This window comes from Acanthopagrus latus, chromosome 22 (assembly GCF_904848185.1).
Source record: "Acanthopagrus latus isolate v.2019 chromosome 22, fAcaLat1.1, whole genome shotgun sequence".
NCBI classification, from domain to species: domain Eukaryota; kingdom Metazoa; phylum Chordata; class Actinopteri; order Spariformes; family Sparidae; genus Acanthopagrus; species Acanthopagrus latus.
The window spans coordinates 8,465,828-8,490,672 of NC_051060.1; the positions used below are offsets into that span (position 1 = coordinate 8,465,828).

The 24,845-nt window shown below is 40.5% G+C and overlaps 2 protein-coding genes across 6 annotated transcripts in view; one reads left to right on the top strand and one right to left on the bottom strand.

Annotated features, from left to right (window-relative positions):
- The window catches only part of LOC119012294 (E3 ubiquitin-protein ligase TRIM9), a 57,328-nt gene extending 37,406 nt beyond the window's left edge, over window positions 1-19,922 (top strand). Inside the window, exons 4-12 of one of the 4 annotated variants that reach the window (XM_037085956.1) lie at window positions 730-840; window positions 3,459-3,612; window positions 6,237-6,320; window positions 7,687-7,850; window positions 8,103-8,253; window positions 9,739-9,863; window positions 9,939-10,117; window positions 13,588-13,750; window positions 14,542-19,922. In XM_037085956.1, the coding sequence (XP_036941851.1) occupies window positions 730-840; window positions 3,459-3,612; window positions 6,237-6,320; window positions 7,687-7,850; window positions 8,103-8,253; window positions 9,739-9,863; window positions 9,939-10,117; window positions 13,588-13,750; window positions 14,542-14,589 (1,179 nt within the window). In that variant the 3' untranslated portion in view covers window positions 14,590-19,922. The remainder of the gene's footprint in view (window positions 1-729; window positions 841-3,458; window positions 3,613-6,236; window positions 6,321-7,686; window positions 7,851-8,102; window positions 8,254-9,738; window positions 9,864-9,938; window positions 10,118-13,587; window positions 13,751-14,541) is intronic. The other 3 variants (XM_037085957.1, XM_037085959.1, XM_037085960.1) reach the window with 3 other exon arrangements.
- On the bottom strand, window positions 19,865-24,791 carry c22h1orf131 (chromosome 22 C1orf131 homolog). 2 transcript variants are annotated; one of them, XM_037085963.1, is made up of 9 exons: window positions 24,656-24,791; window positions 23,272-23,451; window positions 22,909-23,009; window positions 21,704-21,763; window positions 21,501-21,596; window positions 21,286-21,372; window positions 20,997-21,031; window positions 20,323-20,461; window positions 19,865-20,219 (listed from the first exon to the last, which is right to left on the bottom strand). In XM_037085963.1, the coding sequence occupies exons 1-8, from the start codon at window positions 24,732-24,734 to the stop codon at window positions 20,323-20,325; spliced, it is 777 nt and encodes a 258-aa protein (XP_036941858.1). In that variant the 5' UTR covers window positions 24,735-24,791; the 3' UTR covers window positions 19,865-20,219. The 2 variants fall into 2 exon arrangements, with proteins under 2 accessions (XP_036941858.1, XP_036941857.1); XM_037085962.1 differs by having other exon boundaries at window positions 20,317-20,461.
- Window positions 24,792-24,845: the final 54 nt, after the last annotated feature.

Sequence of the window (24,845 nt, forward strand, 5' to 3'; positions counted from 1 at the left end):
GACCTGGTTATTTATTTTTGTTGACTCCACTTGGTCACACTGACATGAAAATTGTCATGAAGCGGCAAGGGCAAAGAATCCTTTTAGAAAGGAGGACAGGCAGCATTTGAAGCGGTCGTTGTGATGTTGAATCTCTGGCAAGCTTTAATCTCCTGTCAGCTTCTAAGTGCTGTTGAGGACTCTACTCCACCTAGCCTATTTTGCCGTTGCAGCCCATTGTCGCCTGAGACAATCAACTGGATCAAGTACCTATTGGTCATTTACACACTAATATATGTAAAAGACAAGGCCTAGGTTTAAAGATAACACAGTTCCCCTTGAAGACTTCTTGTTTTATGAGAATGTGACTTGAAAAAGCAGCTATATTCTCTACAAGTCTGTTGCGCACTTAAATTCCGCTCAAGCAAAGTTGTCACATACAGGTTCAATGGTTTAATAATTGTATTTTTGAGTTTTGAGTTCCAGATAACAACTTTTTTTTTTAACAATTTACATTTCTTTGTTGGCCATATGTGAGCAGATTATGATATGAGCCATAAAAATGAGACCTTCCCTGTCAAAACAAGCCTGTGGACGAAGTTGTTTAATGCTGCTGGACTTCTTTGTGGTTAGTTTAGTAAGTTAGTTTAGAAATACAGTCCACCAGCAGAAACTAAGGATCGGCTTACATCACGACACAGTTTCACTGAGACCCTTTAACACGTGATTTCTCTGATGTGTCTTTATCAGGTGGTGCGTGACCAGATCACCCACTGCACCATGAAACTACGTCAGACCACCGGCATGATGGAGTTCTGCCTGGAAGTCCTCAAAGAGAACGATCCCAGTGGTTTCCTGCAGGTACGTTACCCACTCTGTATGTGCGTTTGTGCATAGGTGAAGTTGTGTGATTGTGAGACTTCACTTCATGGCATCTGAAAGTCCCCCAAGGTCCTCCTCGCATAGCCACTGGGCTAAGAAAAACACTTTTGCATGGAGGTACGGAGAGTACAAAACTTTATTGATCTGGTAAAAACGTTTTATTGGAAACACAAGTTCTTAAAGGGTAACATGGAGTTTTATACAAGCAAGTATCCCCAAAATGTCAGCTTTGCATAATTAAAGGGGGACGTTCAGTTTTGCGCCAGTGCATTTATCAGATGGTCCCATGGGTCAAACAGTTTGTGTGTAACACAAGAAAATGTTCTCAACTCAAAAGTGTCCATGTTTTCCTTCAGTTTCTATGAGAATTTCAAATTAAAGGATATTAATTAAAGTAGAAGGTTGGGACTTTTTTTAAATAAATGTATTATTAACAATGCCCCTGAAGCAAGTAAAAGCAATAATGAATTTATCTTTCAAGCAAGTAATATCATGCAGCCTCTGTTGTGTTGATTTCATTATCAGCTTATCATCTATAAATGATGATAACAACAGTAATGGATTGTCATGGAACAGCCATAAGAGCTGTTACGCTATGAAAAAAAAAGAATCCTTTCTTGATTTTAGTTTCTTCAGGGAAATTACTAATAAAGCTGTGGAAAGATAAACAAACACCACCCTCCTCTTTTAAACTAAATGAAATCTTCAATTTACAGATAATGAGGCAAACACAGCATGATGTCTTACTGTACATTAAAAAAAATCAACTTTTCCTCCAGCATTTACATCCGAAAATGTAAATTTGCAAAGTTGAAAGGAGGGAGGGAGAAAACAGAAAAACCTTTGAGTTCCTTTGAGCTTAAAAGCAGTTATCGGCATTGCGGGAAGCCTCTGAAGTTTCTGATGTCAGCACAGCTAAACACAGAGCAGAGTCAGAGGAGGAGACTTCACTGCTGATGTGAGAATAACAACAAGACACACACACAGCCTGCATTCATGCACAAACACACACACCGACACAGGATGCATTTGATTTGCTTTACTAATACTGCAACTGATCTATTTTTAATTTACCCGACATGTTACCCGACAGCTGATCAATACTAATTGATCTGTGTGTGTCGGGTCAAACTTAGAAAGGTCAAACGTGACATGTGCACCTGCTGACAAGAAAATGTGACCCTCATGTTGGTCTTGAATAGCTTGGAGAGAACATTGTTTTATCAACCTGATACTTCAATTTTCTATCACTAGACATGATTTTGAACTGGCGACATGATGAGATTATTTCTGTCTGACTGCAGTGAAAAAAACACGGTTGAATGCGTGGTCAGGACTTTAGTGGAGCATTTCCCTATTCGTATCTAAGTAAGTCTACTTGCTGTCCAGTCACCCAACCAAAATGTTGGCATTTCAACTATTACTATTTCTCTTATAAAACTTTCACTTTTTTGACCGAAGCACAAGTTCAATCAGGAGAAACTGAGTGATTCTGAGTGAATAAAGAGTTATCACCATGTGCACATCAGATAAGACATATGAGTCTTGCGAGCCCTGTTTGTAAAATCGAGTTAACACTGAAGACTGGATTTCAATATTGATTTTGATTATTTCATTTTTGCAATTATCATTATTTCTATTAATAGAATGTTGTGCTGTGTTGGCTCCACAACGGTTAATATCAAATAAACACAAGGAAGTAAACTTTTTTTCCCACAGAAAGTAAAAACATAAAGAACAGCTGGTCTTTTAAACTTCTCCAACCCCTCAGCTGCATTAATGGCCGTCTAGATTTCTATTGAATTATATGAGATGAAGGTCTGGTGTCTGTGTGCCTGGTTATGAATCATTTCTCTTCCTGGACAGAGACAGCAAGAGGAAGACAGTGAGGTGAAAGAGAGAAAGGAAATAGATATCAAAAACACTCCTGAGACACACACACACACACACACACACACACACACACACACACACACACACACACACACACACACACACACACACACACACACACACTTTCCTTGCTTCCGTTTCATCTGAATATTTCATAACGTATTGATTTTGTGATTTTTTTTTTTATCGTCAATAATGCCTCGATCTTAACTGGAGGCTCTTAAGGAGTCAGAGGTGGATTTGGTGCTAAATATGACTTCAGGAACATATGTAGAAAATAGTTTTAAGTGGAAGCAATCTACGCTGTAATGCTCAAAGATGAATTTACAAATCCTCGTGTTTAAAGAAGACAGCAGCACCGTTTTTTTGCAGTTGAGTTAATTTAATGTATCCACTCTACTTTTCCTCAGGCAGGGGAGCTCTTACCAGCAGACGAGGGGTCTAATTCTTTGCCTTAAATATTTGAGCTGCACTAATGCTTGCCTCATTTCACTTGTCAGACACAATGTAATGAAGCCAGGCTAATGGAGCAGATCCCAGGACAGGGAGGCTGCTCTGTATGCAGGGATCGTATCACAGCCTTACAAGCATATGTGTACAAGTGTGTTCTATCCTCTTCTACATGGGTATATCTACACACTTTAATTTTTCTGTGTGTTTGTGTGTGTGTGTGCGTGTGTGTGTGTGTGTGTGTGTGTGTGTAGATCTCTGATGCTCTGATAAAACGGGTCACGTCGTCTCAGGACCAATGGGTGAAAGGGGCCCTGGAGCCAAAAGTAGGCCCCGAATTTGACCTCACCCTCAACACTGACTCGCTGCTGCAGACCATCCTGATGCTGGACTTCTGCCAGGGCAAAGGTGAACATACAGAAACACACATGTGCCCTTCAACTGACGGTTTTAATCCCGTTTTAAGACCTATTTTGGGACTGAATTTGAGTCATGACTACAGCGTCACCTGAACTCTGTATTGATTAATGTGTTTCTCTGCAATTTGCCTTTTTACTAGGCTTGATGTCGTGGTTAACGTTTGTTGTTTAAAGGAAAACTCCATTGATTTAGTATTGAACTCATGAAGATGGGGTCTCTCAAGGGTTGAGTTAAAAAAAGAACCGTTAAATTCAATATAGCTGAGAGTGATTCATAGTTGATTTGTATGGGGTCAAGCTCCAGAAACACTGGATCCTCCATTTCCCACAATGCCACTCATTTGGGTCATTATGGATCAAAATCATGTTGTTCAGACAGTGGCTCCTCAGAGTTTAAGAATGTCGCCCTTCATTCAATTTGATTAATTTTAAACCAGGTACATAACCTTTGTTTGCATGTAGTTTCACTGGGTTTTATGCAAGAACAGAAAGACCAAAGGGATGGGGGAGGGACTATGCTGGGGCTCACTTCGGTTATTGGATGTTACATCCTCATTTAGTTAGGCTTAGGTCTGAGGCATCAGACATAGGCCGTATTATGTGCAACTTATTTGTAGTTTAATTGTGGTTGATTTGTTAAACTGTCAACAGCGGTGCTAATACAGGGGATTGTTACCTGTAGTTTCCCCTGTAAACACACCAACTTCTTCTGCTGTCACAGTCATTCCTGACCAGCCGGCTGTTGCTCTTCTCGGATTACACTAGTGTTCCAAAGCTGCTCTTCGCTGCAGAGTGTCTCTGTGCTTGAGAAGACTAGCTTTTCACTAGTTAACAAACAGCAACAACTCAAAAGTAGCTAATATTGGCTTTTTTTTCTTAATATAACAAGCCTGTGACCATTTTTGAATGATGCTTGAACACTCCTAAGACTAAAAAAACCTCCTGTTCTTACCTTTCTGCAGATCTTGTGTTTATGCAACATTAGATCTATCGTGCTTGGTAAACACCCATGTCTGATGACACTGTCAGGGTTTATCAGTCTTTTAAAACCTTCCTCCTTCACAGATGACTTTAATACACTGTTTTGGAGGTTTAGGAGTAAACTGAACTTCATGTGTAAAATGAGTAGAGTGCCCCTTTGAATGGGCTCTATAAATAAATGATCTTGTCATGCACAAACATCCTTGACCTGAAGCGAAAAAATAAACTCGCTAAGCGAAATATTGGATAACGAATAAACATTTTCTCGCTGTTCTCCTTCTGAGGTTTCTTCAGGATGTACAATAATGTGCTTACCTCATTGGCTATTCATTGGCTGTTGCTACCCAGCAACCAGTTGGCATGCATGAGTAAACACAGCGTCCTTTACATTCATTTTGCTGCAGAGATTACCCAGATGTATTGTTAATGTACATTAAATATGTAATCAGCAGTGTGCATACTTTAATGTAATACTGCTCCACTGAGGCTGTAAAGATCAGACGATTTCCTTTGCAGATGGGTAGTCAACCTTGTTAAAATACTAAATAATTGAAAATATTCTTTGCAATCAATCATTGAGACTTCATAGTACGGGCAATATTTTGTTTTCTTAATTAGCCATAATGCTTCATTAATAAGAAAATCATCGCAAATCCATTAAAAAGGCAGTACAATCAACACATAATCAGAAAATTAAATTTGGTTTAATGCTGTGTAGTGAATGATAATATTACCACGTGATTTTAATAATTATTCACTCCTAATAGGTTTAAAATATGCTTATTATGCCTTGTGGTTCCTTATGCAAGCCACTTAAGGAAAGCCGTTGAATTTTAGATATACATTTTTTTGCACATCTCTTACTCATTTCTCAAAAGTGAGACAAATTCAAGCCTGTAAATAAAAGAAACGGGACCTAGATCTGCAGGTAATTACCCTGGTTGAGGTGCATTTAAAATAGACCTTCTCTAATTTCCCTCTGTCAAGTGAATCCAATACACTTGTAAGAAGTCGAGAGGCTTTGGTCGTCCCTCCTTTGTTCTTTAAGGCCTGTGACATGAAACAATTCTCTACGTTTCGCCACCATCACAACCTTCACAACTTACTGATCAGTGGGAACAAAGCGACAGAGCTTAAAGATAGACCATTGGTTTGCAAGTCTTTGATTTTTCAGTCTTTGACATCCTGAGCATTAACATAGTGACGGGGGTGTTCTGATTCACAAGTAGCCTGAAATTATTCTCACTCATCATAAGTTAGGACGCTGAGGACGTGACCTCACTGTTCTCAATGACAACTACAAACCTGCCTCCAAATAAATTCCTGCTGCACTGACTTTGTCACATAAAACATAGGGTAATTTGCCAAACAGCTGAAAAAAAAATGTCTTCCCAATTTTGATGCAACTCAGAAAGTATGTTGAGAAATTAAAAATGAATACTTTTGTATTTGGTGCTCCAATATGAAGAAGTAGAGACGGCGCATCCTCCTCACTGCTTCAGTTGCTTCTTATCATGTCTCTAATGCAATACATCGACATTTTCCCACTCCCTGTCCGGTCCAGCTGCTTTGAAACTTCCTCTGTTTACCTGCTTTTGTATTGAAACTTCCAAACCCACGTCATATTTCCAGATGTGCAGGAGAAACCGTTATTGATTCAAATGCAGGCAGCAGCAGGCAGTGGTGAGGCTGAGATGGAGACAGAGAGCCCAGGAGGTATTTCAGAGACTTTTCACAGTAAACCTCTGTTTTCCCTCCTTGAGTTGATTTCTGTCACTCCTCCCTCGTTCCCTCAGCCTTGATGGCCCCTCGCGGGCATTTCAGGGTTGGAAACTCACTGGTGTTTTTGTCCCACAGTGTCTACCTGGTCTCTGTCCTCTGCATGGTTTCTGTTTCCCAGTTCCTCTCCAATGTCTGGCACCTCTGCAGAATAGTGATGCCTTCACTGGAATGCAAAGTTTCAGTTCCAGACATTTGTTGCCTGAAGTACTTTTCTGTCTCCCATGCTGATACCTGGTATGCAATGCTCCTCTGCACCTTTTCAACAGTTAATGCTGCATCGTAATAATGCAAAAGACAAAATCAAAATATATTTTGAAGGGCAGCATACACAAAATGATGAAAGTAACACATTACTTCTCTTTAAAGACATTTTAAAAAGGGGTGTTTCAAGACATGAACACTATGGTACAAATAATCTCTACTTTCTCCTGGTTGTGGAAGAATTAGAAGAAGTACTTCTGGCTGCAAATGCTGTGAAAATTACTGAATTAACTTCTTGACACTGACATGTCCAAATGAGATCAATTCCCGCACTGTTGTTCCCTCCGTCCTGACTGCTGCCTCTCCTCTGTGTCTTCACTCCTGTTCTTCTGGCCGAGAAAGATCAGATAACAAATAAAGAAGCGGTATTAGGCAGACTTCATGAGTCTGAGATCTCCAATTGTGTGTTCAGTGGTTATTTTTACCCTTTGTTGTTTGTTTGTTTATTTGAGCTCCTTTTGGAGTGCAGTTTTCTCCCCGCCTCTTAGCACAAGGATTAGACAGATATGTATTTTTACTAGAAAAATCCTTTTGATGTGAAGCTGGTTCCTCCCTTTTCCTGAGCTGAGAATCCTGCCCTGACTTAATTCTAAACTATTTCATCAGACTGTCTTTTGAAGATCTTTGGGGAAGTTTTTACCAAGAAATAAGCCAAATAGAGTGAATTATTTGCCTCTGGAAGCGCCATGCAGCCGTCTTCAAAGCTTTTATCGGTCAAACCCTTTGGACCAGTTGCACTGCCACCTCAGTAGGGGGTATCGTGTCCTCACATGGCCTACTTAAAGCCTCCACCCAGCTGTTGCCCTGTAAATGAACCCGGAGCTCAATCACCTTTAAGGCTGTTTAATTTATCTCCTGGTAGATCCACATTATTGCTTCTCTTTCCCTCCCTTCAGTCTGTTAAAAGGCAACCAACCAGCTGACGACATCGCCCTGTCTGTCATCTCCTCATCCATCCACCCTATCACCCCTCCCCTCCTCTCGTCCTCCATCCCCTGCTTACAATCTTTAAGTCTCACCTATCTGCTCCTCCCCACAGTGGAGGTCGGACCCGCGGTGCCGGCCGCTCCACTCCTGCAGCTGGAGAAGTGCTGCACCAGGAACAACAGCGCCACCCTGGCCTGGAGGGTGATTGCGCCCCCTAGCAACCCCATCGAGGGCTACATCCTGGAGCTGGACGATGGCAACGGAGGACAGTACAGGGTCGGTGCTTCACAGAAACACACACAGAGTCAGAATACAAATGTCACTTCTGTAACAAGTCTTTTATATTTGATTATTAATAATCCATGCTCGGCTCTGAGTAAAGCTACAGGGTAGTGTGTGTGAAGATGTCATCAATAAACATTCATTTTAAGTGCGTGACTTCTTGAGTCCATGCAGCAGAGAATATGCACGTGCATGCACTTAATCTGCATCTGTAATGGTTGAATTAACATCTGTGTGTGCCCTCAGGAGGTGTATGTCGGGAAGGAGACAGTGTGTACTGTGGATGGACTCCATTTCAACAGCTCCTACAACGCCAGAGTGAAGGCTTACAATGGCATCGGAGTGGGGCCGTACAGTAAGACTGTGGTGCTCAAGACCTCTGATGGTAGGTTGCGTGGTAGGTTGTTCTTGCTTTTGCGAGATTTTGGTTTCTTCACTTTCGTGTGTGATGATCTTGATGATAAAAACGTGTTTAGTGATGTTCATTAATACGTGAAAATTAATTAGATTTTCTCAGAAGATTAATCTGGAGGTAAAGGAAGATGATTAAGAAGCAATAAAACATGTTTTACTCTGGGACATAGGCATTGAGGAGAGATAAGGACAATGGATAAAAAGATAGGAAAGAAGAGGAGGGGATAGGAGGACAACGGAAGTAAAGAAAAGGAGAGAAAAGGGAAGTAGAGGAGAGAAGGGTAGAAGGACAGAAAAAGGAAATGAAAGGGGAAGGAGTGGACATGAAAAAAGAAAAGATATGGAACAGGAAAGGAAGGGAGGAAAAAGAAGGGAGAGGAAATAGGAGGGAATATAATTAGAAAACAAAGACAAGGACAGAATAGATAAAAGAAATAAAAGGTAAGGAGAGGACAAGAACGTTAGGAAATAAGGGGAAATAATGAGGAGCAAAGGAAAGAAAGGAAAGGAGAGAAAAGGTAAGAAAAGAGAAGTGATGGAGGGATGTAAACGAGGAAGAAACCAAAGGAAAGGGAAAGTATAAGAAAGAGAGAATAATGTCAAAAAGAAATGAGTCAGATAAAGGGGAGAAAAAAGGAGGGGAAAAAAGGATAATTACAAAACCTTTCATAACCGCTACAGTGGGATGAGGGTGCAGAGTTTTCCTAAATCATTTCACTCCAGACACACAAACACAAATGCACGCACCCAGGCACACACACACACACACACACACACACACACACACACACCACCAACAATGGGCGTTAGTCTGTTTTCTGACTGATAACCGTTCATCCCTCCCGCCTGTTTCTTTCTCCTGTCTTTGTTCGTCTGTAATTCTTTCTGCCTACTCGACCTCTTTCTCTTTCACTCACCCTTCATCGCCTCCTCCTCCTCCCCCTCCTCTTCTTCCTCTAGGACTGTAGCTTCCTTCTAGCTACACGGAGAAAGGAAATTATGGGATGTGACACTTGTTGGCATGATGAGCAATAGAGGAGGCGACAAAGAATCTGAATTTGACTTTGATGCGCCAAAACAAAATTCAATTTGTGTATATATATTTTCGTGTGTGAATATTGGACATGTCACCTTGTATTTAATGAGGCAGCAGTATTTGTAGTGAGCAAATGAAGCATTTCTGTTCTGTGTCATTGATGTTTCAGCCTACAGCGTTCGTGTGTGTGTGTGTACTTTGTGTGTGTTTTTACCCTGCAGCTAAACTCCCTCACACGACCTGCACTACATAATTTCTCATAAACATAGCCAGACATGGATTTCTATACCTACATTTGTCTGTTCTCTGACAAACAAAAAATAAATGTGACTTTCATATTTCTGTGAGTTCCCTTTACATGAAAAAATAAAACAATCTGAAGATTAGCAGGTGGATATAGAGTCTCCAATGTCTGCCGTTTTCTTCCTGTAGTGGCCTGGTTCACCTTTGATCCCAGCACAGCTCATCGGGACATCGTTCTCACCAACGAAAACCAGACCGTCAGCTGCAACAGCTACGATGACCGCGTGGTCCTGGGAACTGCTGCTTTCTCAAAGGTATCTGTAGTCTGCCAAATCAAGTTTCCATTCTTTGGCACTTGAAATGTAACTCTACTTCCTCTTTAATCTCAGGGCACCCACTACTGGGAGGTCGCCATCGATCGCTACGACAACCACCCCGACCCCGCATTTGGCGTGGCGAGGATCAACACCATGAAGGACATGATGTTAGGGAAAGATGACAAGGCATGGGCCATGTATGTGGACAACAACCGCTCCTGGTTCATGCACAACAACTCCCACACCAACAGGTAGGTGCAGACAAATGGCTAACAAATATATATTGTTATGTATTTAGGGAGTAGGTGATATTAGAATTTTGGTGAAACTTGATATCAGTCCTTAAGTTTGCACAGATGCAGGAAATGAATACGGACATATTTCCTTAATGTCAGTTGTCCTCGGGAGATGGAGTTTGTGCATTTTGTCAAAGAAAGAGGTTTACAGCACTTTAAGGACTCACAGCTACTGAGTAGACTTTGAGTCAGGAGCATTTTATCAGCTGTGATTTCTAAGGTCCCCTTTGATAATCATCTATAAATGTATAAACACTAAGTATGCAGCAGTAAAGAGTTGACAAAAATCTATTTATTCAAAGTTAATATTTATAGATGGAGACTTATAATAACTCACTCACATTTGTAACTAGCTAATCATAAAGCCACAATCTATCATTAATATATTACTCACTTTGTAATAAAAAAAAAAACATTTGAAGTGATAAATGTCAAATCATTTACTGAGAGTTGTGTTTTTTCAACCTGGCAACTCAAAAGTTGTATGTGCAAACATCAATAGATTATGTTTAACCAATAAATAAGCCAGTTTGTTAACATCTTAAAATTTGTATGCTTTATCAGAAAGTCATATTCATCTTTTGAACTGATTTAAAAAACATAAATGATATGTCGATAATAACAGCAGGAGACAGAGACTTTGTGAGGTGATGTTTTCTGCAGTGTACTGCATTCAGTCTCACGAAGCAGAAGTAAACACAAACACACACGCACGCTGGATAATGATACATACACAGGATGACAGTGGGACCCCGGGGGTTCACACAACACCAACTAACAAACACACCAGGGAACAGCACAAGAAGAAGACTGCAGACATCAAAACATCTCTGCAGCGTCGCTCTGTGTCACAATGAAACTATCAGCCCCTCATTAAACATTTATTAACGAGAAAAGAAACGTCTTTCTTCACTACCTCAGGCTTTATTTCTCTTCCTCCACCTCAGTCCGTCCAGCCTGAAGATTTATTCACTCTGCCGTTTGCTCTCGTGTTGTTAATCATCTCAGATCTCACCTCGTCTCATATGTTGTTATTTACCACATATTGATTCTTCATCTCTCGCTGTGCCCGGTCCTGAGGCAGGCGTCACGTGACTGAGCAGGCAGCGTGGAGAAACACATTTATAGAGGAGGTTTCGATCCTTAGCTTCCAAGTAAAATGACAGTTTCAGTAGCAACAGTCTGTGATTTGTTGATTTTTAACAGGGGGGGTAGCTTAAAAGTAAGGGTTCACATTTTCTGCACAGACCCTACTTAATCACAGCAATATCATAGGAATACTGCGGGCAGAAGTGTGCCTATATTATCCTATCGCTCTTTTGTGACTTTACTTTTCTGCCAAGGATCTGACACACCAGACGAAGACCCAAATGCACGACTCTTAAGACGGTTCCGTTTTCCAAAAAGGCAGTCTTTGCTGAAGAGAGTTCTTTTCACGGGAAATCAGTCAGTGTAGCAAACAACCACAAAAAAGGGGCTAAAGCAGAGGCAAGACAGGCTGGAAAACACGCTCAGAAAGCACTCGGAAATCAAACGCCAGAGAGAATTCTGGAACGCTTGGAATGAAGGGGGAAGAAGAACTGGCAGAGGAGACGGGGAACACGCAGACTGAATACACGAGAGAGGTGGGGATAATTGGACACAGGTGAAAGCCATCAGGGAGGGGCAGACAACAGACAGGCAAGGGACAGGGAAACACACCGGGGCAGGAAGTGGATCTGAAACGAGAGGAGGGTTAGACGCCAAAATAAAACAGCAAACAGAACTGAAAGGAGGGTAAAAGAAAAACATTACCTTTAGTACTGATGCAACAGTACATTTTCTACTTGTCACTTTGATCATGAGAAGCATAGGCTACAATACGCTGTTTATAGAAAAAAAGCATTTATAGTAAGTGGTTTGGAGAATATGTGAGACTGAAAGGTGCAATCACAAATCTGTCTGCTACCTCAGCACCATGAGCAGAGCCACGGATTCATCAACACACAGCACAGTCAGGCTGCTGATGTTTCAGAGCCGTGGCCGGGGCCATAACCTCCGTCAGATACAGTGAGTCAGTCAATCAGTCAGGCAGACCAGACTCATGGTACCAGTCCACGGGGGCATTTTTTTGCATGTGAGGGCTTGTGACGCTTCCCAGCTGTTGACCACCAACTACACCTTCTGACAACCAGGCACACACACACACTGGCTGCATCTGATTGGATGAATGCCACTCGCCAACGTATTTGGACACATTGTCTTATACTGAAATGAGAGGCAGAGAGGCTGATCATCCGCACCGCCATCTTGGATTCTTATGGTTTGAAATGTGTTTCTGAAGACAATTTAAACAAGAACTAAGTCATGCAGTTGCTGAATTTTGCATTTGAACTTTTTTAAATATAGTTTATCAGGCGATTCCTGACGTGGTGAGTTAAGCTGGATGCCCCTGAGTTGCACAAACTCGCAAAGACCTCAACTGTGTGCGAATGAGGAAACCAGGAAACCTCTCAAAACCAGAATGCATGGGTGTATGGACAGATCCTTTGGACACTCACTCTCTCTAGTCATTCAGTAGTTGTCTCGTTGCCAAGCTAGAGTTAGCTAGAGTTTTCATGAGGAAACATCTAAACCACTGAATATTGGATTTAAATTTTTAATACTTTATTAGCAAATGTAAAATAAAACAAGAATATTTTAACAATCTTGAATGGAATCTGGTTCAATTGTGAGTCCCAGTTTTAACTTCTTTTTAATAAGCTCCCGGGAAAGAATGAAAGACTGAAGTGAAGACAAATTTCTTGAATGTTTGTGTCAGACTCCCTTATTCATGTTTTTTGACACGTGTTCTATTATATTGTCATTATGATGGACGGGAATATTGCCATATTTATGCACCTTGTCCACCCTCTCCATCATTTATCCAAGACATTAATTAAAACAGAGTCTCTTTATATAAACCACAAATTAACCTGTTTTGCTGATGCAAGTACGTAGATCATATGACTCCAGTTTTAAGATCTCCACGTTGGCTTCCTGTCTGTCAAAGGATAGATTTCAAAACATTGCTTTTGGTTTATGAAGCACTGAATGGTTCAGGGACAAAATGCTTTTCTGATCTGCTGCCACGTTATGAATCTACTAAACCTGGAGAAGCAGCGTTCAGTTATTATGCACCACATATCTGGAACAAACTCCCTGAAAACTGCACGTCTGCTTCAACTCTCACCTCTTTTAAATCAAGACTGAAGACCTTTTTATATACCACAGCCTTCACTGAAGCAATATTGTTATCAATATCTTGGACTTCCTATTTCCTTGATGTCTACCTCTTTGTTTTAAATGTCTTTTTAATGTAATTTTACACCCCTGGAAAGTACTTTGAGTTGCCTTGTGTCTGGATTGCGCTATACAAAAAAATGTGTGTGTCTGTGTGTGTTCAGGGCGGAGGGCGGCATCACTAAGGGCTCGACTGTGGGCATCCTGCTGGATCTGACCAAACACACACTGACCTTCTTCATCAACAAGGAGCAGCACGGGCCGACTGCCTTCGAGAGCCTGGACGGGGTCTTTGTACCCGCCGTCAGCCTCAACAGAAACGTACAGGTCAGTGTGTGTGTGTGTATGTGTGTGTCGCCATGGTAATTATCGTATATTCTCTAGTGTGCCTGTATGTACTGTGTATGTATGCCTTCAGACAGTTATTGCATGAATGAGCAAACTGAGAGATGAATTCAGCTGGGAGATCAGAGCTTCTTGTTGATACCAGAGCTGCCAAGACAAGACACGATGTGTCCGAGAGCGCTGCAGCCCGAGTGCAAATGATGCAAAAACTGCAGCCTCGTATTCACTTGTGTCTTGCTGATATAATTCATCGCTACATCGATCAACAAAAAAAATGCATTAAAGTTCTGGCTCCAGCATTTCAAATGTGATGATTTGTTGTAAAATGAATATTCTCCAATCTTTAGTCAAACTAAACAAGCAGTTCTGAAAACATGAGAGGGCCAGTTTTAACTTTATTCTACAAATAATCATTCAGTTAATTAAATGATTGTTTGAATGGAAGGACCTAGAGATTAACTGGATTAAAAAAAGAACAGAAAAAAAAGACAGTAAACTAAATATCTTTGGGTTGATGACGTCATGTTGAGCTTACAGACATTGATAATAACTGTAACTGCAGCCCTACTGTTGAATATGTTTAATCAATTATGGGTTAAATCCAGTGATTGTGACTTAAATCTAACTCACTATCATTTGTGTGTTCTCAGGTAATTAAGTGCATCCTCCCTGAATTAAACTACACGTCAAATAACTGATGGATCTCCTCACAGTCTGTCCTCTGTCTTTAAGTGATGATCTCACTTGGTGTTTGCTCTGTTTGTCCCTTCCAGGTGACCTTACTGACGGGCCTGGAGGTGCCAAAGAATACCAAACAGTAGGATATCCCTCCTCCCTCCGAGCTTGCCCTGGATACAGACCAACGATGTCAGATGCAGCCTCCGTTTCGCTCCCTCGTTCTTCTCAAGGTGCCCCGCGTCTCGGATACGCTTCAATGTGAAACACTGCTCCATAATTCAAGACGAAGGAAATAAATCTGAGTTATTATTGGCTATAACAAAGTTGATCGGAGCTTGTGGACGTCCCTGCAGAGAGGACTGGAGTTACTGTGGATTGCCATACTTTGTTCATATCGGAGTTCTTTCCCTGTGAACTCCAACACTTGTGTTATATTCCAGCTTGTACCTGCAGCCTGAAACTTCTCCTCGAGGCCTAAAACTAATCGACCTTCTCACTCTGACAGATTCAACGGTGCAGATTCCCTAGTCGTGCTATGAGATATGTTTTGAGCTTTTTAGGGATTTCATTTAAGATTAACCGTCAGAAAACAGCAACGCTATTATTTTGAAAGTGATTTCAGGAGGCAAAATAACAAGAGTGAATAGGATTCAGCGGTGCCTGTTGTTGCTTCTCTCTCAGGTGTGTTTACAGCTTTCAAGGCAAAAACTATGATGAAGAGAGCGTTTTGCGGGAGTTGCAGCAGCACCGCGGGATGCTTCGCTCATGAAATATTTAAAAGCTAAAATTTCAGTGCCAGTTGCATCTCAGTTGTTGCTCCAACAAGCACTTATTTCACTTGTTTTCTCTTTTTCCTTCTCAAGATTATTTGGTGCTGTTGCCAAAGATGTTTACACTCTGAGGTTAAGCTGGGAAGGATCTGGCTTCGGTTCCATTTCATTCTTCAGTAATGTGACGAATCTGCACAGAATGGGGGAGACCACCCTGCAGGGGAAACGCTTTGTTTCGCAGTCTATAGTGACTAATTCATCTATGTAAATCTTTTGGCAGTTAGCGATGGCTCCATTATGATTATAGGAACTCTGAAGTTTATGGTTGATTTAAGCCCATCAGTCACAGTTTACTAGCTCTGCACGTCTTTCTACCTCAAGTAGTAGAATAAAAGGCAGGGAAAGCATTCTATATGCTATATTTGGCCATTTAAAGTAGTTAATACCATGACCTAAGCTACAGTTATTAGTATACAGACTGGGACTGGGTGAAACAGCTTTGTTTTTAAGTTTGGATTAAACACAAAAGACACAACATGTTAATCTTTGATCTTTTGAGGTGCTGTTTCCCAATTTCAGTGCTATGTGCTAAGCTAAGCTAACCAGCTGTTGCATCTAGCTTCATATTTTGGCTGTAGACATGAGAACATTATTGATCTTTTAATCTGCATCTTGGCAGAAAAGCAAGTGCATTGATTTTCCAAAATGTTAAACTATTACTTTAAATTCACAGAAACAATAAACTGACAGTATTGCATGGATTTCTAGTCAGTTCTGTCGTTTTGCCGTTTTATTAGTAGCAATATGCTACGACTAGCCTGGAAACCAGACGGATCTGTGAGCTCATCTTTCATTTGTCAGTTAGTTTGGCCGTGCCAAGTTAGATCATTATCAACATAATGCAACATCTTTTCAGATGTAGTTCAAATAGTCATTCTGCATGTAAGATCAAGTTTTCCCTTTTAATTCCTCTTAAGTAGCTGTAAGATTGCTCAAATACTCCAAACTACAGGACAGCATCATCACATACAACATTTCATCAAATGGAAATATTCAGCCTGACATATTTAGCATTTTTGTTAACTTTGGTTTCTCCTCCAGAATTTTAATGAACTTCTTGGTGTGAAAATGATTTGGCCCCAGAGCAGAAGTTTGTCATGACTAAGCCAGCAACGTGTCAGTGAGGTCAGAGGTTAAAACACGCCTGTAGCGGCATCTAATAAACTGAGGGGCCCTGTGTTAATTTGGTTGCCAAAATTGTGTGCAAACAGTTTGTACCTTGTCCTGTTGAATTAATCAAAGCGAGGGAACGAGGTCTGTTAACTGCCTGCAGGAGCATTTCCTGCCTTGATGTTGTTTTTCCTGCAGCCTCTCCCGGACTTTTCACCCCGTCTCATACAAAAATGAAATGGAACCGAATCTGACTTTTTTTTTGCCTTGTTTTATAACACCAAGAAGCAGATGAGGAAAGTGCGGCCGTCTCATGGTAATTTCATCCTGTGCTCATCTCCCAGTCTCTCTGTAGTGTCTCCGACGCTTTCAGGCATCTTTAATCTGTCGCACTGAAAGCGATCTCGATCAGTCACATCAGGTAGAGCTACGTTTGCTGCTACGTTTCTCATCAGGGATTGGATACAGCAGCCTGTAGAGGACAGTAGCTTCAACATGCAACCAAACCACTGTGACTAAGACTATAAGATGTTTGGACATACATGACCCATGATGTATATTTTATCACTAATCTTGATGCAGCAGAGGATGGAGAAGGTTTACTTTTTGATTAGTTAATCTTGGATTTTATCATTATATCTGAAATATTTCTATTCCCTATAATGTTGTGAGTGAAAGAGAGAGAGAGCAGTTATCAGACAGACCTGCGATAGAAAGACTGAAGTTTGTGTGAATGGAAATCAAAAAGAAAAACCTGTAAATATTGATCTGTGAGTTATGATTATGACGCGTGATATTAAGCATGGATTAAGCATCGAACAAGTTTACAAAAATATCTGAAGCTGTATTGTAAATAGTGTACTGTATTACTGTCTTTGCGATGAGTGATGTTAAAGCCAACTGCTGCCACAGATCCCCCTCTGCTGGTCGACGGTGGCGACAACAGGATTCATGCATTTCTCCTCTGATCCTGTTTGTTTGGTCTTAACCAACTGTGTTTTCATACCTTTAAATGCTGACGTTTTAAAACATGTCAGCAGCCAAGACAAGTGTCACATCTCTTACTATCTCATGATATTCACACATTTAATCAGGGACATAAAATAGCAGCCATTTATGTTTTTTTTATACATATGTTGACAAATTATTATGATTGCAGGCAACACTTAGCTCTGATTTACAATATTTTCTTGCAAACTCTCAGTTCAACACAAACTTTAAATATATCAGGTGACATAACTACAGTCAATTTAAAGTATGTATTTCTCACTGTAATTAGTGAGTTTTATTTTCAATACAGCAGAACTATAATTATAAATAGTGTTAGCCTGCAGTTACATTCTTTTAAAAAAAATATTTAATTGTAGAGCATTAGAGTGGTTAAATAAGCTAATATCTTTTAACTTTGGTTGGTTTTCCTTCTTGTTTTTGGGGTTGTTTTGTAAAAACTAACAAACAAGGGTAACGATTGAGCCATGTTAGGAGATTGGGACGGTGAGATTATGTTTTTATTTCTGACTTTATAAACTGTTACCTAGAATGTTAAATGACGTTTAGATCCTAGAACCGTTAACATGCAGCATATTAAGCTAACATTTAAGTATGCAAAAAATCCAACTAGCTCAACTGGCTTTTTACACCTGATGCTGCAATCAAATTATGTGGGAAAGATTATTTTATAGCAGTTTAAAACATCTATAATTGATAAAACGACTGAGTGTAGAGTGAAAGGAATCACTCATTATAATGAACCCACGTCCAACTCTGCATTTTAGCATCTCTCAGCTCATTGTTTTGGTTTCTGGCCTTTAATGACAGCTCTCAAATCGCAGTTTTAATAAAAGAAGCTCACCGTGCAGCAAAGCAACTAACTGCTGAACATAGAGGAGCATCTGTGAACGCACATTGTGTCTCCTGTGTGGTTTCATATTAGCAATTCACTGCATTGCTAAGAATAAATCAAGTGGAATCACTCAAGTCTGTTTTCTAGCAGTGCTGTCTACTAGTCCTTATATTTGCCATATTTTCCCATATGACCTGAACGCAGCATTAATGTAAAAGTCAAGATCTGAACCAGTTTGTCACGACACAGAAAGCAAATGTCTAACAATCTGCCCAAAGGGAGATTATTATTTATTTTTTTTACTGATGCTCCCCAGAATGCCAGCCACCACCTAAGGGCTACATTTGCATCTCGCTGCTCAACCTTCCCCTCTGACCGTCCTCCCACCTTCCACACCAGAGCAGAGGTGCAAAGTCGACCTGCCCCGAGGTTCACTTTGCTATAACCAGGAATAGATTTTAGGTCCATGGGTGAAGCGAGGCGTCTATCGCATCACCACTGGGGAACCATTTTCTTTTTCGGAAAGTCTGGACGATTCTGGGTTACATGTCTGCAGGCCGTGTTGGTGTCAGAAATGGCGCAGAGGTAGTCATGACTGGAGGGAATAAAAGCTAATAGCGCACAGTGCAGAAAGTTAGATGGTGTGTCAGGTCAAATGAGGTTTTTCTTTTCCGAACACACTGTTTTAATATCCAAACAGTACTTTATGTGACAGATATGAACACAAATCACATATTTAAGTCACACTGTAGTCACTCCTGTCTCAATATGGTGTTGCCGAGTGCTTGTTACGGCATGTCCCTTTACCCGACACTTACCCACCCATGAATGTGAGATATTTTGCTTATTTAACTTCAGGATTTGATGCAGGGAAGGAAGCATGTCACTGCTGTTAGCTATTTAAACAAATGGCAGATTTATTTACGCTATAAACCATGTAAATATATTTAATTACATATTTATTTTCTTTTGGATATCACCCTGTTCAATTTGTTCGGTATAGAAGTTGAATGCTGATACTACTGATGATATATATACTGTTTATGGGTGGTTGCCCAGGGTTGCAGGTTAAAAAAAGGCTCGCCGGCTTCAAAAAACAGATTCGCTTACAGCTTGAAACATGTGCGATGTTCTGCAGATAAGCTTCATATTTCCTCATGCTTTTTTTAAATATATATATATAAATATATAAATAACACAAAAGCTGCTTCAAGAAAACGGTGAGAATTTGTGACCTCACCCAGACGCACACTGCCAGATCACACATATAGTTTCATTGTCGCTCAGAATCCATCAGTGTTTACGTTTTGAAAAGAGCTGGTTCCTGTAAAGTTCTGTCATGTTTCCACCAAGAGCGTAGTAAAACTACACTGGCAAGACCAGACCTGCTTTTCTCATGATCCATTCGGAGGGTTTGTATATGTTCCTTCATGAAAACTTCTGCCAAGACTTGTGTGTACATTGTTTTTTGATTTGAATAATTCCCCCCATCTGTCCTGTCATGATGCCCTGACCCTCCCTGCTGATGTAAATGTAAATGTTTTGTACGACTACATGGTTTGTATATGAGAAATGCATTGTAACTGCATAATTTTGAAACCTTTACAGTGTAAAAACACGAGAAACACAAATGTCTCCGTTTTTTTTTGGTCATTTATAAAAACAAAATAAATTAACTGTGATGGAACAATGATTTATAAAAGTCTCTGCAGTTTTATGCATTAACGTTCTGACATGGTGTTGCGTTCAGAGTCCATTCTGGAGATCGATAGATTGGATTCTTGACTCAGCAGTCTGTCACTATTAAGTCTCATATTTTACTGCAGACCAGTGATGTGTCCTCTGGAAATCAGCCTTACAGCTCACGTCCACTTCCTCCTAACACTGCCAACAGTCCTGCAGTGAGCCGAGTCACTAACAGAGTCATGGATATCAGCTCTTCCTCTTGGTCTGCTTATATTCTCCCATTGTGGAGGATTTAATCTCTCACCTGCAGACATAAACACACACATTTACACACAGTAACGACTTGTAGGCTTCACCTTATTCCTGAATTCCTCTTAGGTTATTGACACGATCAAACTCACCCACACCTATTTGCTTCGCTTGTTGCCTTTGATTTTCTGGATCTCCTTGGTGCTGAGGATCAGCATGCCGTTCTTGAAGCGGCCCACCTGACCTGTGAGGGCCTTGTCAGAACCAGAGGACCCCCCCTTCTTCTTGTTCCTGTCCCTGGTGCAGACGGAAGCACAGGAATACACAGGCTTCAGCCGACAAGATCGAACAAGGCCGACTGTTAAGAAATCTGGTAATTGTAGATGTTTTATGTTTAATCTTGACGGAGGATGTTTAAAATATTAGTGCTGTTTTAAATCAATCTATTATGATGAATTATTGGTAGTGAAAGATGCATTATATCCTGAAATACTAAGGTTAGGCCTGGGCAACATATCATTATTATACTGTTATCATGGTATGAGACTACATTACTACAAGTGTTGTCTGATTTTGTCATCCAGTCCAAGCATTTCAAATTATAGACATAGATACTGTGTATCGCAAAATACCCTTAAAATACTTTAATATTTTTTTACGTTACATCATCCAGACATATTATGAAGATAAAATGTGTGCTGCCGTGTTGAATCCAGACTTTGTTTCGCAAATTAAAATGTTGGTTTTGATGCTCTTCACAGCACCCTTATGCTCTGCAATCTCCTTGAGGAAAATGCCGACAGATGTATTCAGGAGTGGCTGTCTCACTCACCTCGAACCACTCTGCTTCTTCTTTTTCTTCAGGTCCTACAGAGCATTGACAGGAGGTATAAGAAGAAGAAGAGCAGGCAGAATGAGAATTTGCTAACAGACTTTAAGAATTGACCTTTGTATTGTTTATTTTTTTAATCTATTCTAACAAGTGTTAATAATTTCATTACAGTTCTGATAACCCTATAACTGAAGAAAACTAAACAAAACACACGTACTTATAATGAGTAGAGGAGTAAAGCTGAAAGCCTTCAGTGTGGATTGAGAATAAGTGAGGGTGCAGGTCTTACCGGCTGGACCTCCTCCTTCGCCTTCTGCTTCTTGTCTTTGATCTGCTGCTGCAGCACTTTGTAGTTCACATAGTCCTTCTTAGGCGGCTGATTAAGAGACACGACTTTAGTTGGGGGGATTTTTTTTTGTCTCCAAGCTATTAAAAAGTCTAACTAATGAAAGAACCTCGCAGTGTGAAGCTAATTAATTATGTAAATTGTGGATCTTTCCTTACTCTAGCTCCCAGCATGACGGCTCTGTCCTGTTCAAAAACACGCTGCTGCTCCTTTTTATAGCCTGTGATTCCGAACCGATGGACCTCGAGACGAGCCTGAGGGGAACATGCACGAATTCAGAATAATGACATTTCTACATGTCGACGCGTTAACAACAGTTACAGTTTGCATGATCAATTTTTAATAAATTGTAATAAAACACCTTTTCCAAGTTGAGAACTTCTATCTGGTCACTTTGCTTCTTCTCCGTCGTCTGAAGGGCCTTGAAGACAGCGGAGATCAGAGGAGGAGAGCGGGAATATGAGTTGAATGCATTACGACAGGAAGAACATACACAGAGAAGACGGACTCAAGGTCACACAGTCGCATGGAGGAGGGCGGGTCTTAAAATGTCAACTGGCAAAAGTTTCTCAAATGAAAATGGTTCTGTCTTTATTTTCCATAAGACATGCAGTCAGTTCTCGTGACCGGACATGTGGTCACATCTCTTTGAAAAACAGATTTAAATCACTTCACTCTCACCACCTTCTACTCTTTCTTAGACCAGAAACTGTGATGATCATTTCCACCGTTTCATCCCGTCAAGCAATATGTTTTGTGCAATAGCATACAAAAAGGTCCAAATCACCAGGTCCTGATCATTTTTAATAATTCAATTACATTAGATTTTTCAGTAAAATTGGATGAAAAACACAGCGTGTAATGTATTTTGTATGAAATTGCAAAGGACAGACAGGCAAAATCGATGTTTCTAAGAATCTGGACATGTTTTGGATTGTTGTTTGTGATTCAGGTCACATGAATCATCCAATTCCACAAACGAGGTGTTTTGAAGATGCAGAATAAACTTTTTATAGGTTGGTCTCTTGTTGTGCTGATTTTGAGCCTGGATATGACGCTGAAGAGCAGAGTGAACTTTTAAATTTAAGGTTTAATGATTGGACAATTAGATTAATTGCTTAGTCGATCAAAGACAACTCAGAAGCTGCTTTGATAGTCTATTATGAGTTTTAGTTCATTTTCAAGCAGAGATGAGAAACATTTTGAGGTTTAAGCTAGTAAAGTAAGGATTTATTTTTTTTTTTTCACTTAATGGGATGGCTGTAGCTTAAGAAGGAGAGCGGGTCGTCTAGTAATTGGAAGGTTGCTGATTAGAAAAAAAATAATTACACAAACATCCCTTATATCCTACACAACAAACCAGAATCGAGCGGTTGGTAATGCGTCTTTAAATCACTTTTACGTATGCACATATTCCTTTATGCTACTCTTGGATCTTCATCTCTAATGTGACAAGACACTGACATGAACGCATCAGAGATCAGGCCATATCGTATCCAATCAATAGGACTGGGCCATCATACCATCAGACTTTGCTGGACTTAAAGCATCTTACTGTAGACTCACAGGCACTGGGTCAGGAGCTGCCGTCTGCTTGGTTTTCAGTTTCTTCCTGGGGTCCTGATATGTGACCACCTCCACCTGACTCACCTGCTGGGTGGCTGGACCTGAATAAGATGCGACACAGAGGGGTGGAGAAATGAGCGGAGGATGGAACTGTGCACACAGTGTGTCTGGAGCCTGGGATGCTAAGATAAGATGTTTATTATGCATCAGTTTAACTGCTCAATGAAGCATTTTTTCAAACATGAATATGCCACGACAAATTATCTAGCTTGACTCCTGGAGACTTAATGATCCAGTGGAGGATATTCAGTCTGTGTCACAAGTGAGTGGTGTTGGTACGCAGCTCGTTGCCAAGCTGCCTACCTGTTTGCTCCGTCTTTTGTTGCTGCTGCTGCTGCTGGGTGCCAGAATGATCTGCTCTGCCGTCCTCGGGGTCACTGCAGATATTCTCTGCGGCTGAGAACTCTTCTTCCTCAACTTCTTCTTCACATCTTTTTCGTTTTTTCTTCTTCTGAGACTTCTTTTTGGATGCTGGTCCATTACCTGCACCAAAAATTCAACAACATGAGCATGAAACACAGCCAAAATACATCTAATCCAAGTTCCTGCAACTTTTGGTAAAACATGATTAATTATTCTGTGCTCTTAATATTTTTTCTCTGGCGAAGTGAAGGACACACAAGGACAAAGCTGATTTCAGAGATACAGCAATTAATGCATTATGTGTCGACTATTATCATTATCATTATTAAATGACAATATGTCCTGGTTTTGTCTGATGGTTGTCACCATCTTCTGACACTTGATAGACAAAACAAATAATCCATTAATCGCGAAAAAATAATCAATAGATTAACTGACATTACAAATAATGTTTAGTCACAGCTAATTACAATCTTCAATCCAGACAACAGCCTGGCTCGGCTTCGGAGGCAGAAATTAACAACTTATACCTGCAGTTACACATTCATTTAAAGTAATCTAAGCAACACAGTGTGGAAAACCTACCACCATTACAAAGCTCATAACGTTCAGTTTGTATTGCCACTGTCACAGACGTGTTAAGTTGACTCTGTTTATTATTGAGGTTGCAGTTAGTGGAAAATAAAGTGGCCACTGATACAAATATTTGGCTGCTGTTTGTTTGTAGTGTTTGGCAGTTAACTTACTATGTATATGTAACTGAATGGGTGCATAGACATGCAAATCCAACTGGCGTAATATTACAAACACACACACACACAGCAGAGGTTTCTCTTTTTAATCTGACAATATCTACTCGTAAAATGGTTTGAATGCTGTGGGACACTTCATACTTCTCTTACTTAAGTAATGTACTTAAGTGCAGTTTAGAGGAGCTTTTTAATTTAACTAGAGTTTATTGTCATTCTCTGCCACTTTATTCTTCTACTCCACTATAATTCAGGAGCAAACTCTGCCACTTTTTGCTCCACTGCATTTATCTGAAAACCCGCTTTTATTGAATGTTTATGTGATTTCAGTGAGAGGTGGCCAGCTAATGTTAGCATTGGGGTAACGTTAGCTACCATTAACGTAAGTTAAATGGTCCTGGCTGAGTTAAAGTGCCACGACTAAGACAACGGCGACATTAATAGTGTTTTAACTGCTATACTGTAGCAGCAGCCCCATGCTGACACAAACCAGAGAGAAGGAACAGTGTTTTTTAGGCAACACCAGCCTGTCAGAGTGAGCTAGTAAAGTTAGCTACCTAGCTAACTCCACTTACCAAAGTCATAAAGTTTATCCAAGACGTTTTCGAGAAACAGAGAGTCTTCGTCTGCTTCTCCGTTTGTCTTCGAGGTCATTTTGCGCTAATGATATGAGCGGGATAACGTAAAAAAATAAACGTTTCAGTACTCCAGTCAGCGAGAACAGTCCTGGTCACAAATGACAACAAACCGTGAACACACGTGGGA